The sequence below is a fragment of the Cydia strobilella genome, chromosome 4 (assembly GCF_947568885.1).
Source record: "Cydia strobilella chromosome 4, ilCydStro3.1, whole genome shotgun sequence".
In the NCBI taxonomy this organism is placed as follows: domain Eukaryota; kingdom Metazoa; phylum Arthropoda; class Insecta; order Lepidoptera; family Tortricidae; genus Cydia; species Cydia strobilella.
Window position 1 is genome coordinate 22768133 of NC_086044.1, and position 14942 is coordinate 22783074.

Below are 14942 nucleotides of genomic sequence, written 5' to 3' on the forward strand. Positions count from 1 at the left end.
ATATTAGAATGATATTGGAATCATATCAGTTAGCTGTCATTCGCGCGGGCGTCTCACTCGCAAACTACATGTGATTCAGAGAAAACTTCACAACTTTAAACTTTTTTAGAAACTTTAACACATAAGTAGTTATTTTTAAAGACGAATAATGTGCCAGACGTTGATTATAATTGATTATTTTTTTACTTTTGGTATCAAGTAAAAAAAATGATTTTAAACTAAGAAGCGGCTCACAAAATACGCATAATGTGAAAGTGTGTGTTTCTGTCTGTCTGTCTATCTGTTACCTCTTCACGCTTAAACCGCTGAACCGATTTAGTTTAGGCATAGAGATAGTTTGAGTCCCGGGGAAGTACATAGGTACGATAGTTTTTATGTCGAAATCATCCCTAGAGAGATAATGAATTGCCTGTTGATATAAGCAATTAAGCATATGCTCAAATTGAATTTATTCAGGCACTACACTTACTTCCACGCAGACGAAGTCACGGGCAAAAGCTAGTTAAATATAACGTACATATAATGTAGTTTTTCATGTTGCAAAAAAAAATATGATCTCGTTTAAAATATGCCCTGTATTACACTTATGAATTACTTATTATTTTATCATAGTCCTTATCTCCCGCGTATAAGTAGCTTGGCACCGCTCTGAGCAAACACAAACTTCAGTTCACTGCATCGCAACAGTCTTTTCCTTTTGCCTGTTTCTTCTAATTGATATAATTTCTAGTTACAAGTAAGTATAACAGGAAACGTTGCATTAGATATAATAGTTATTACTTTTGTTGTTTTACAACATTAATTACCTTTTATTTTACTCAAATATCACTGTCAAATATTGACTCAAATTGTGGCCGCTGCAGGCAAAAAGTCATCCAATAATAAAGTGCTTCTGTGTACCTGCTTTTGGCGATTTTTGATCACAGATCTCCCCGTTCTTACCGATTTTCTATTCTTGAACCTGTAGGCTTGTAACAATTTTAGCATCAGTGGATGGTAAAGAGTGTAATGCATTTTAAACTCCATATTTGACAATATTACATCTTTTCTAGGATGATCACTTGCTGCGGCATGTTGCTGTTGCTTGTCCCTCTGGTGACGGGAGCTAGCTCTGACTGCGACGCCTGCGTCGCTGGTCTGTGCCACTTCCGAAAGCCCATCCTCACCGGATTCCAAGTAACTGACCAACTCGCCATCGACCGCACCGACAATATCCTGTATCTGCAGCTTTACGAAAATCAGAATATCGCCATCTTTCTAGATGATCTCCAAATCAGATGAGAATCAGATCAAATGAGAACCTCAGGAAGAGCGTTTGACCAGCAATCCAGGGTTTTATATTTGGGTACTAAAGAAGTTAACGATACATATTATAAGTATGATATAGTTAGTAATACAACAGACGCTATTTCAGTAAAAGATTATAACAGAAAACCCGATTTTATGTTTTATGGTCATAATAGCTTGTTCTTTATAGATGAATACCATTAAACGATATATTTTTATAATTCCACGGATAATGCAGTTTATTACTATAATAAAATAGTGAATTACTCAATCAGTAATTTTGTTTTCAGTGGGAACAACCTTGTATTTGTATCTAATGAAACTGTATATATTTACCATCTGGATATTAACGATGAAGTAACTGAAATTAGTAAAGGGAACTATGTGCTATCTGTGGATAACAATGATGACGTATACTTAGCAAATTCGACTGACAAGATAATTTATAAGCGAGATAATAGTACGGGAGAGCTAGATTTATATGCGTTTTATAATTCTGGCTTGATACAGGACTTTGTGTTTGACGAAAATAACCATGTAGTGTTTCGTGAAGCGGACGGCAGCGTGGCGCAGTGGGTGCCCACACACCCGCACAAGCGTTGCTCCGTCGAACCACCACACTCTGACTACTTCATTCGGCAGTTTGAACATGTTGACGACTCCTGTATCAACTGATCTTAATATTTCATCTGTGTTTGGTCAGGATTCTGGCCAGACTTTCCAGTTATCTTTTTGCGTTTTTTAAGAACGAATTTTGCTCTATACGATTCCTTTGAACCACAATTTTATCAACTTACCAACATTTTAAAACAATAATACAGTAAAATCAGGTAAAATCTAAAGGTGAAGTGTTCAAAATGTTCTGCACACAACTTTATTATACAGCGGGGAAATGCCGCCAGCATCCTTGGTACAATGCCTCAAGGGCCTATTTTAGATTTAAGCTAGTTATTAATTTCGTTTACGTAGTACCACTGTATATATCTTGTATACTTTATTATTAAAACTAAAATAGTGAGCGTAACATCTCATTTGCCGAGTTACATACTGCTGCTGATTGTTCTACTTTCTCTCAGTATAAATGTAGTTTGATTGATTATAATATCTGATATTTATAATTCCTACTTTATTTAACTTTAACTGAAATAAACTTTTATATGCTTATTTGTGTAGCTCTTTATGTTTTCTTTGACATGATTCCTGCTTACCCTATATAATATATAAACATCAAACGATATTTATATATTATACACATTTTAAACTGACACGGAGGTTCTTTGAGCAATAAAACGAGGTCGTTTCTTTTAATTTTTTTTTCTTTTTACCACCAACAAACTCTCTGCTTTGCCTTAACATTGAGTGGTAAAGCATGCCTTATGGAATGCCGTTCTTTTTTAGTACTCTAAGAATTTTTTTGCGATAAAAGTTAAATAAATATAATTTAGCGTTCATAATAGCATTTCATCACTACTTTGATCTCTTATCTCGCACTCACAGTTAAAACGCAGTAACTAGGTATGCATCCCATACACAGATACCACAGTTTTCTTTTGATTGACAGAAAAGACGAGTTTTTTTTTCAAAGTAGTCACGATTTGCATATATAATCACTTAGGCAAGGAATGCATAATTTTATGCATATATTTTTTAATGTGTCATCCTTAATCAAAAGGGTACTTATTGTCGGTTGTCAATAAGGCGCTATTCCTATATAGCTTTATTTCGAAATCAACCTTATCGACAAGCGACAATGTTATCACAATGTTATGACAAAAATGCCTGGGACTGAGTTGACTTGTGCCTTTTTTTGCAATTTTAATATTTATATTTTATTGTACTCTGCTGACTCCTATTCCTTTTATGTATGTTTGACATTATCTTTTAATTTGTTGTTAATTGTTGCCAATTGTATTGTTTATTATTATTATTCTTTTTTTATTATTATTAATGATTGTAATTTTTACTTATATTTTGTATGACATGTCAAAAGTGCTTATTAATTTATTATTAAGCTTACTTGAATAAACGATTTTTGAAGTTGAAGTTGAAGTCACATTGTTTTCAAGGAACCCCTTTTGGTTGAAAACGTGACAAATGGTTAAATATTTAATAAATGGATGTATTGTTGGTCTGCCACAAAAGATAACATGCTGATAATGATGTGACCCAAGTTCTGTTATAACAAGTAATGCATTCATACAGTTCATCAGAAGGTATAAGTACCTATTAAAAATGTACAAAAATAAAGGGTTCCATAACAAAAATAAGAAAAGTTTTATTCAGTTTTAAAAATTGATAGAATAAATAAATAAATATTAGCCTAAGCCAAAGATAGTTATAACTCCGTAATAGATGGATACAGTCTAAGGAAAAAACGTGCCTCGAAAATCAAGAAAATTTGATTCTCGTTCAGAGGGCGCTACTAGCTTTGGCCTACTGTCGTATAGACGGCGTTGACGGTTTCGTTTGTTATTTAACAATTTTAACGCATATCAGTGAAAGAACATGGGTCAAAATCATAAAAATAATTAATGCAAATAAAAAAAAAACATTTATCCATATTTAAATACATTTTATCGTAAATTATAAATATTCATTTTTAGTTTTAATGCGTGCATTTAGGCAGTGAATTTACTGGGGTTACAAAATTTACTATGACAGTACCGCTCTAGTATAAGTTACTCTATGCCTAAGCAAAGCTTGTACTATAGGTACTAGGCGACGATAATACATACATATATAGATAAAGTACTTATATACATAGAAAACACCCATGACCCAGACACAAATATCTGTGTTTATCACACAAATAAAGACCCTTACCGGGATTCGAACCCGGGACCATCGGCTTCACAGGCAGGGTCACTGCCCACTACACTGTAGGCCAAACCGGTCGTCAACAAACAGCGTTTTTGGATAATCTTCTTGACCGATAATAGTCAAAACGGTTGTTAATATTTTAATACTTTTTTAAGGGTTCCGTACCCAAAGGGTAAAAACGGGACCCTATTAACTAAGTCTCCGCTGTCCGTCTGTCTGTCACCAGGCTGTATCTCATGAACCGTGATAGACAGTTGAAATTTTCACAGATGATGTATTTCTGTTGCCGCTATAACAACAGACTAAAAAATACCGTCTGACTCGCACTTGGCCGGTTTCTATACTTTTATACTAATAAATATTTTCTTTGTATACAGATAAATAACTCGACGACCGGTCTGGCCTAGTGGGTAGTGACCCTGCCTGTGAAGCCGATGGTCCTGGGTTCGAATCCCGGTAAGGGCATTTATTTGTGTGATGAGCACAGACTATTAGTTTGTTCCCGAGTCATGGGTGTTTTCTATGTATTTAAGTATTTATAAATAAAAAAAACGTTTATTCAAAATCTTACTTACAACTAAATACATATTTTCTTCTGCCAAATATATATATCATATATACCTATATCGTTGTCTGAGTATACCTATAAAGGATGACTCACGTTAGACCAGGCCGTGTCCGGGCCGGAGCTTCCGGCGCTTCGTTTTCTGTGGGAAGCATCACGTGATCACCTGTCATGTCATAGAAAAGTAAGCGCCGGAAGCTCCGGCCCGGATACGGCCCGGTCTAACGTGAGTCATCCTTAACACAAGCCTCCTTGGGCTTACCGTGGGACTTGTTCAATCTGTGTAAGAATGTCCTATAATACTTATTTATTTATTTATAATAATTTTATCCCCAAGAACTACTTGCACCATCCCACTACCCAGGGGTTAACCGGTTAAACCTGGAGTTACCATGGTTACCACGGTTTTGAAGACCGGTCTGGCCTAGGGGGTAGTGACCTTGCCTGTGAAGCCGATGGTCCTGGGTTCGAATCCCGGTAAGGGCATTTATTTGTGTGATGAGCACAGATAATTGTTCCTGAGTCATGGGTGTTTTCTATGTATTTAAGTATTTATATATTATATATATCGTTGTCTGAGTACCCATAACACAAGCCTCCTCGGGCTTACCGTGGGACTTAGTCAATCTGTGTAAAAATGTCCTATAACATTTTTTTTTTTTTTTTTTACCAGTACAATCTAACATTGGGTTAACGGTTTAACTGGTTAACTCCGGGTTAGTGGGAAGGTGCAATTGGCGCTAAGTATTACGTATTCTGGCAAATAAACATTTCTAAATTTAAATTAGGCAATAAAGTTATTTTTAAATCATTTTACGGTTTAGACTCACTTGTTTTAGTCACTCGTCTGTGTTGTGTGTCTAAACCGTAAAATGATTCAATGTTAGTATGTCTCACAACAGTTTAAATTCGATTAAAGTTATTTTTGTTTTATCAGTTCTTTTTGCTACATGCAAAATAAAGTTATTTTCTTTCTTTCATTCTTTTTTTCTTACAGAACCCTGACATGTTCATCGCAATCCTTATCACAATATCGTGTATAAATAGCTCGAATTCGCAGCTTCAGTTCTGTATTCCATCTGTCCCTTCGCTGCTGCAGTGCTCTTCCTCTATTTCATTCTATGATGTTGCTGGGTAAGTATTATATATTTTTTTTAATTAAATTTGAAACACAATTGAAATATGGCTATTATAAAGGTGCATTTACACCGCAGTTAACTTTTGTGGTACCACACGGTACAGTCGCCATCAGATATATCGGAGCGGCCAAGGTGCTCACAAATATTTGAACACGCCTCTATTGTCAAGGCGTTAGTTGCGTGTTTAGATATTTTTGAGTTCCTCGGCCGCTCCGATACATCTGATGGCGACTGTACATTACGTAACTTACCTAGTTACTTGCTGTTGCTCCGCAGTTGCTCCACAATACTTAACACATAAAATATCTAAACACCTTATATTAAACCTTATAAAACAAAGTATGTATGTATGTACGCGATACTCAAAAACTACTGAACGGATTTTCATGCGGTTTTCACCTTTCAATTGAGTGATTCTTGAGAAAGGTTTAGGTGTATAATTTGTTAAGGTTTTGTGAAACCCGTGCGAAGCCGGGGCGGGTCGCTAGTCTTAACTAAACCTTAAAGGATGACTCACGTTAGACCGGGCCGTGTCCGGGCCGGAGCTTCCGGCGCTATGTTTTCTATGGAAAGCATCACGTGATCACCTGTCATGTCATAGAAAAGTAAGCGCCAGAAGCTCCAGCCCGGACACGGCCCGGTCTAACGTGAGTTATCCTTTACTCGTATCGCTGTACTTCATTACGTTTTAAACGTGTAAAAAACACATTTCTGTGTCTGTGGCTCTGTAGGATTGTTGGGTTCAAATCCCAGTAAGGTATTTATTTGTGTTAATCATGTATAAAAGTGAAAGCAAATTCAACCAGATCCCTAGGGCACCAGTCCGTTTTTTGAGTTTAGTAAAAAAAACAAGCCAGCACCGCTCTTTAAATAACATCACAAAAAATATTATAACCTCGTGAGTCTAAATGTACATTAAAATGAACATATTCATTGCAATCTAATTTGAACCTTTCATCAAACAAATAAAGTAGCATTTCTTTTGTTTCACTACGTTGCGATGCGTTATAAAACAAACGAAATTCGTTCCAATTTACTTATAGAACAAGGTTCAAATTAAAAAATGAAAAACTTTCTATGGTGGGTCTTACGAGGATAAATAAAACAAATTTCTAATTAGATATTTTTAAATGTTCAAATGGTAGAAAAACCTAAAAAAATCCTTAAGCCACGAAGCGCAACTTCCGAGCGAGCCCGCTCGATGCCGACATAAGTTAACGGCTCGGCCACGATATTGCGCGACTGGCGACGGCGGCGCAACTATAGGTTGGAGCGAGACAGCGATCGGACCTTTCGTTCCCACCTATGGTTGCCGCCGCCTCCGTCGCCAGTCGCGCAATGTTGTGGCCGAGCCGTAATGGTAGTCGGTATCAACAATCTCTGATTTTCCAGCCAGCAACATGTTCGTGATGCTGCTGACGCTGAGCGCGCTGGCATCAATCGCGCGCGCAGACTGCGAAGCTTGCATCGCGGGTCGCTGCCACTCCCGCAGACCCATCCTCTCGGGGTTCCCCGTCACTGGCCAGATGGCCATCGATCGAACTGATAATGTGCTCTACCTACAGCTTAACGGAAACCAGAACATCGCCATCTTCTTGGACGATCTGCAGCACCGACTGGTTAACATGATGAGCACAGCAGGAATGGACTTCGACCAAAGGTTACAGACTTTGTATATGGGCACAAAAAATGGAACATTCTATAAGTATAATCTGGCTGGTAATACAACGGTGGCTGTGCTACAGATAAACAAAAGCATACACTCTAATTTTATTAAGTATCTTACTGATAGGAAAGTGGTTTATATTGAAGGGTATGCAAATAACACTAGTGCATTTCATTTCTTTACAACGAATATGTTTGATTTGCCTTTTACTTTTTCAGTAAATTACTCAATCAAAGACTTTATCGTTGATGGCGGTCATATATATTTCGTTTCTAATAATACTCTGTATGTATGTAATAATCAAATTTATCTTGGAACTGACCCACCGCACCCACCCACAGAAATAATAAGCAAGAAACACATAGCAATATCTTCAACACAATATGAAAACGGTCGTGTTAACGACATATACATTGGATCTGCAACTGAAAAACTTATATACAAACTGAATAAAAATACGCAAGAAATAACTATACACGCTGGTTATAAATCGGTTGCAGTGCAGGATTTTGTGTTCGGAAAGGATGATCTTATAGTTTTCCGCGATGAGGACGGCAGCGTCGCACAGTGGGTGCCGTCTCAAGATCGTACATGCGTTGTGGAACCACCGCACGATAACTTCTTCGTCAGAGAGACGACGTGTGTTTAGTGATCCAAATGTCTTAATATAAGATTTTCTTAATAATATATAAAATAAAATAAAACGAGTGTAACGTACATGTGCGATATAAGCTGTCAATTTGTTATTGTAAAATTATGTGTATGTGTCTATGTGCTTAGTTTATGTGTTATAAAGACGAACGGGTAGTGTATAACTTTTCTTCCTTAGTTTAAGATAGTAAATTAGTTTTGGTCCTTCGAGCCGGATCATTCCGAAATTGGGTATCCACTACGTGAGGTGCATAAAGCTTAAAAAATGCATCGACGTTACGACCCCAGCAGCAGTAAAGCTAAGTATATTGCAACAATGTGTTGCAATGCAACATTGTGCAACTCTTGAACAACATAATCTTGATAATGTTGGTCCTTGTACGAGTTGAGATTGAACAATGGGTTTCTCGAGGGACTTCCGTGCAGTTTTCCAAAAAAATAAATTAATTAAAAAATTAAAAACACGACTGCGGAATTTTAAGCGAACTGAAAAGCTAAAAATAATTTTGATGTTAGTTACATAACTTTATGAATTTAAATTGGAATATAAATGTACACTTACGGTGATTTACAGTAAATACAAAGGTTTATGCACATTTATGACGTGACTGTACCTGTGGATTTTATTTCGATTGCAGTCGGGGGACCTTTTGAATGGGAAAATGCACTACATCAAGGTCCCGCGACTGCAATCGAAATAAAATACACAGGTGCCGTCACGTAAAGAAACTCACATACATACAAACATGAACCCTGAAAACAATACACTCCTTTTTTTGGGCAGTCGTGTAAAAATAGAGACTCAAAAGCCACATTTACCACTTTTTAAAGACTTTTCTTTTGATGCTGGTAAACCTGGTAAAGGGAAAATCGACGGCAAAAGGAGCAGCGGAAGGAGAAAGCTAACCTGGATAGACAACATTAAAAGCCGGTCCAATATTAATGATACTGCCAGTTTGTCTAGACTGGCACAAGATAGAACCAAGTTCCGTAAGATGGTCGCCGACATCCGCTGAGGATATGGTACAACAAGAAGAAGAAAACCTACACGCCCATAAAATTACGATTAATCCAGCCTCATCAAACATCAAATAAATTGTTACCACTTCTCGAAGTACAATAAGAATTTTCGTATATTTACGTAAAAACTTTAAAACCCCAATACTTTATTAATCGTCAGTAGATAATTCAATGCAGCTGCTGAGACTGTAAGCTTAACGCTAACCAGTGTCTGTGCACTCCTTTAATATACCACCGGCCAGCCAATGAATTATTTAAACGTGGTGACAACCCTAACTGCAGGCAACTGTGCGAAAAACGACCTTAGTCAGTCGTGATACGGGTGAGCGTTTCCACACTGCAAGGGTTTTTCAAGACGGAGGTTGGGCCAAGATATATATCTTTTAGACGTAATAAATGTTAAGCAAAATCTGCAGATTTCGTGTAAGCCTTTTGTGATTATTCAAGGTGGCAGCGAGATGAAAAATGCAAACACATTGTATACAAAGTAAAGATTATGTTTACACTTGAACATTGGTCTTTTTTTTCAAACCCTAGATTTTAGATTATTTTTAGGGTTCCGTACCCAAAGGGTAAAAGGGACTAAGACTCCGCTGTCCGTCCGTCTGTCTGTCCGTCTGTCACCAGGCTGTAGGTATCTCATGAACGGTGATAGCAAGACAGTTGAAATTTTTACAGATGATGTATTTCTGTTGCCGCTATAACAACAAATACTAAAAACAGAATAAAATAAATATTTAGGGGCGGCTCCCATACAACAAACGTGATTTTTTTGCCGTTTTTTGCGTAATGGTACGGAACCCTTCGTGCGCGAGTCTGACTCGCACTTGGCCGGCTTTTTTGTCTTCTTTTTATGATGTAGGATTCAAACGAGCAAACGAATCGCCTGATAAGCAATTTACCGTCGCCTAACTGCAACACCAGAGAGGTTGCAAGTGCATTGCCGACTTTTCAGATGGGAGTACGCTTTTTTTTTTTGAAGATATATGTAGGTCATATCGGCCCAGAAATACCGCGAGCGACAGTTCATTCCACTAGATTAGGCATAGATTTTCGGTACTTTGCCAACGATCAGGTTCCTATTCATATCACTTAATTATGTTTCCGTACAGTCGTCATCAGATATATCGGAGCGGCCGAGGTGATCACAATATCTGAACACGCACTCTAACGCCCTAACAATAGAGGCGTGTACAGATATTTGTGAGCACCTCGGCCGCTCCGATATATCTGATGGCGACTGTACCTATACATTATTACCGAGTAGAGTGCGGTGTAAAGAGAATCGCCTATCACTACAAATCGGTAAACCAAGATCCCGATTCAGATTCGTGTGTTCAGATTAAACAACATATTATGGTTTTGATACGACCTTGACAACCGTCAATTGGCGCGCATATTACTTGCGACTCACTTTATTTTACAATGAGCTATCTACAATAATAACTTTAATTTTGTTGTTTTTCTTGTTACCTGTCGTGATTGTTTCACCGAATGGTCTTTTCGGAAGATCAGCGCTGGAAGTCGCCAGCAACATATGCTAAGGTGAGACCACTTCGTGGCACTTTTTCTGTCTATGTTTCTCTGTTTTGTACAAATTTTTTTTTAGGGTTCCGTACCTCAAAAGGAAAAAACGGAACCCTTATAGGATCACTCGTGCGTCTGTCTGTCTGTCTGTCTGTCCGTCTGTCTGTCTGTCTGTCCGTCTGTCACAGCCTATTTTCTCCGAAACTACTGGACCAATTAAGTTGAAATTTGGTACACATATGTAAGTTTGTGACCCAATAATGAATATGTAACGTAAACAAATTAATTTTAAACACGGGGGCCTCTTTTGGGGGGTAAATGAGAAATTTAAAAAATAAAGTTTGTCAAACTATATCGTGTTACCCATCAAATGAAAGAGCTCATTGTGAGAATCTCAATTATATTTTTTTTATAATTTTAAGATAAATAGTTTAGAAGTTATTCAAGAAAATAGGCAAAAAATTACCATTCCCCCCTTTATCTCCGAAACTACTAGGTCAAAAATTTTGAAAAAATACACAAAATAGATCTTTACCTATAGATCACCGGAAAATCTATTAGAAATGTGCAGTCAAGCGTGAGTCGGACTTAATTACTTAGTTTTTGATCCAACCCCTACGGGTTTTTTAGACTTTTCGCATAAAAAATACATTGTTTAAATTGTGTAATGTACGAAACCCTTGGAACGTGAGTCCGACTCGCACTTGGCCGGTTTTTATTTCTATTTTTTGTTTGTGCTCACGAATAAATTATTTCTTTCTTTATTTCTTTCTTTCTACAAGGTCGTATCAAAGTATGATCAAAATCGTAACCAGTTGGTAAATCTGAATTGGACTCCGGACCTCTTTCCAACCAATAAATATTTCATAGCAATATTTCTAAATAAAATCACTAGAAAACGTACACTCAAATTGATTAAAATGGAATGGCAGTGTATAAAGCAAGAGCTTACCAATCAACTAAAACCGGCAATAAAATTGGCTAGTTTTTATTTTCTGGATAAATCCTGATATTTTCATGGCTTGCAATACACTCGCCTATCACGAACCCAAAGGGTAAAAACGGGACCCTATTACTAAGACTCCGCTGTCCGTCTGTCCTTCTGTCTCTCTGTCTGTCTGTCTGTCACCAGGCTGTATCTCATGAACCGTGATAGCTAGACAGTTGAAATTTTCACAGATGATGTATTTCTGTTGCCGCTATAACAACATATACTAAAAAGTACGGAACCCTCGGTGCGCGAGTCTGACTCGCACTTGGCCGGTTTTTATTAACTTGCAATGTACCTATTGTCTCTAAGTATGTTATTATGTAACTATGTTTGTACTGGTCAAATCTTGCAAGTTAAATTTGACCCACTTCCAATGATGGATGGATATTATGGTATCATCGAGCTGATCTGATGGAGACAGGAGGTGGCCATAGGGACTGTGATAAAACAACGAAACCTTATTGTGTTCATTAATACCGGGTGTTTCCTGTAACAGGAGGAATAAATTAAGCTGTAGGCTGTACTCCTCAAACTGACCAACATTAGAGTTTTTAATGATTCACGGTTAGTTTCACTAGACTTATATTGACCGGGATATAGACCGTGATACAAAAGGTAATCACGGTCTATATCCCGGTCAATATAAGTCTAGTGACCAACAACTCAACAACTTTTCAAAATAACGTGTTTTGATTTTTATTACACTTTAAAGTTTATTCTACGACGCAATGTATTGCAAAATTTGTTATGTTTAAAGGGTGACAACAAACACACAGATGGCAGCGTACATTGAAAATAATATTTAATTATTCGCGCGCCTAGAAGATGTTGATGTCAACTTTAGCCAGTCTTCTCCGAGACCACGGGGACAACGCCGTCCTCGAAACGTCGGATGTAAATTTAAAACTATTTTACGCGATTAAGTCCCATCGTTGTAAATAATAATATTTAATTAGTATGAAAAAGGTATAATCTAAAAATCTCATAATTTTAAAAAGTTGCAGAACAAATGTTGGTCAGTTTGAGGCGTACAGCCTCCAGTTTAATTTATCGCTCCTGTTACAGGAAACACCCGTATATTTGGTGTTGCAGGCGTCCATAGGCTACGGTGTCGCTGCAGTGTTAGGTAATTATTATAATGGAAAAGATAATGGATGAATTGAACCTACAAATCAGTCCCGTGCCAGTGCCTCGGATGTCGCTTACGGTACCTAATGTTTGCGTGGTGGGGTAGTTAAGTAATATTACCTAAGTATCAGACATCTCCGCCATATTATAAGTAGTTGTGTAATTTATTAAATTTTAAAGCTACACAGTTGAGTATGCTACGAGTACAAGTACTACGGCGTAGCGTGGGTCTACGCGCTACGTTAATCATAATCACAGACTATCTTGACTGATATCAGACTGACGTCTAACTGATGTCATTCAAATATCGTGCATTTCACGCACGATAACTTAATTATACGAATTAAAAACTGTAATAGATGTCATATATTAAAGAAAAAGTGACGAAGCCCTCCAGTGGTGAAGGCAGTGGTGGTGGTTTTTCTTTTTTTTTTTTTTTTCTTTTTTTTTCTTTAATATATGACATCTATCACAGTTTTTAATTTATATCAAAGATAGATATAACTCCGTAATAGATGGATACAGTCTAAGGAAAAAACGTGCCTCGAAAATCACGAAAATTTGATTCTCGATCAGAGGGCGCCACTAGTTTTGGCCTACACTCGTATAGAAGGCGTTGACGGTTTCGTTTGTTATTTATAATTTTAACGCATATTAGTGTAAGAACATGGGTCAAAATCATAAAAATAATTAATGCAAATAAAAAAAATCATTTATCCATATTTAAATACATTTTATCGTATTTTTATAAATATGGGGTTACAAAATTTACTATGACAGTACCGCTCTAGTATAAGTTACTCTATGATTTATATATAGTAGTGTGACTACTTTAAAAAACACAAATCAAAATATCTAATAAAATAATTTGATTTGTTCTCAAACTTGTTAATTATACGATCCAAATATCATTCTAATGTCAATGTACGAATTGGCCTGAATGTTTTAATAACATAGAAAATCTGTAGGTAACAAAAACACACATTCCCCGTTGGAGCCGAAGGAACCATTGACATTTCCAATATTGAGTTAGCGGTTTATGCGGACAGTCGGGTACAGAAGTATAATATATCTGGAACTCATAACGACCGTATGTCACATTCGGAAACTCATCGAATTGTTTACCGGACTCCTTGTAATTATTTAAATAAAATGTAACTGGTTTGTTACCGTTGTTTGCGTGATGTGCATGTCCCAGTTTGATCTGGGGGCGAAAATGCACAAATGCTGGTGTTAAATCATAATCATAATCATTTTATTCATAAAACCAATTTACATGTCAAAACAAAATTAGAATACAGTATAATTTGAGTACATATAATATACTCTCGTTTGAAATATTTGATTTACCCCATGTTGCACAATGTACTCATCATCTTCCTCGCGTTGTCCCGGCATTTTGCCACGGCTCCATGGGAGCCTGGGGTCCGCTTGGCAACTAATCCCAAGAATTGGCGTAGACACTAATTTTTACGAAAGCGACCAACCCAGAGGGGAAACTAGGCCTTGTCGGGATTAGTCCGGTTTCCTCACGATGTTTTCCTTCACCGAAAAGCGACTGGTAAATATCAAATGTTATTTCGTACATAAGTTCCGAAAAACTCATTGGTACGAGCCGGGGTTTGAACCCGCGACCTCCGGATTGCAAGTCGCACGCTCTTACCGCTAGGCCACCAGCGCTCTGTACACACATGTTGCACAATGTACTATGAGATCAAAAAAAAATCAAGGTCAAAATTAAAAATTACTATTAATATTAAAAACAAGAGTCAATATACATGTCATGTTTAATTAAATATCGACTCATATGACTAATTAAATACCAATGTGAAGTAATTTTTAAATAATAATAACAAATGTGACTCCTGGAACTAAACGTTATTTATTAAAAGCATCAGCACTTTCATAACCTAAAAATGTTGTTATAGAATATCCGGCACACTGTATAGGTATAGTAATTAGGTATTATTTTTATTTTATTTTTATTTAAGTTATTTTATTTCTTACTGTATTTAACATGTGTATATATTAAGTATATTTAATAAGGTCATAGCAACTAAAAACCAGTCCCGACATTCGTGACACCTACACTCTCGTCTACTTACGTCTACTTACCCATTATACTGACCAGTATAGGGATGATCCCCG

At 36.9% G+C, this 14942-nt stretch overlaps 1 protein-coding gene across 1 annotated transcript; it reads left to right on the forward strand.

Annotated features, from left to right (window-relative positions):
* Window positions 1-5756: 5756 nt before the first annotated feature.
* On the forward strand, window positions 5757-9659 carry LOC134740830 (uncharacterized). Its single transcript, XM_063673474.1, has 2 exons — window positions 5757-5806; window positions 7204-9659. Exons 1-2 carry the CDS (start codon window positions 5794-5796, stop codon window positions 8124-8126), a joined length of 936 nt encoding a protein of 311 aa, XP_063529544.1. The 5' UTR covers window positions 5757-5793; the 3' UTR covers window positions 8127-9659.
* Window positions 9660-14942: the final 5283 nt, after the last annotated feature.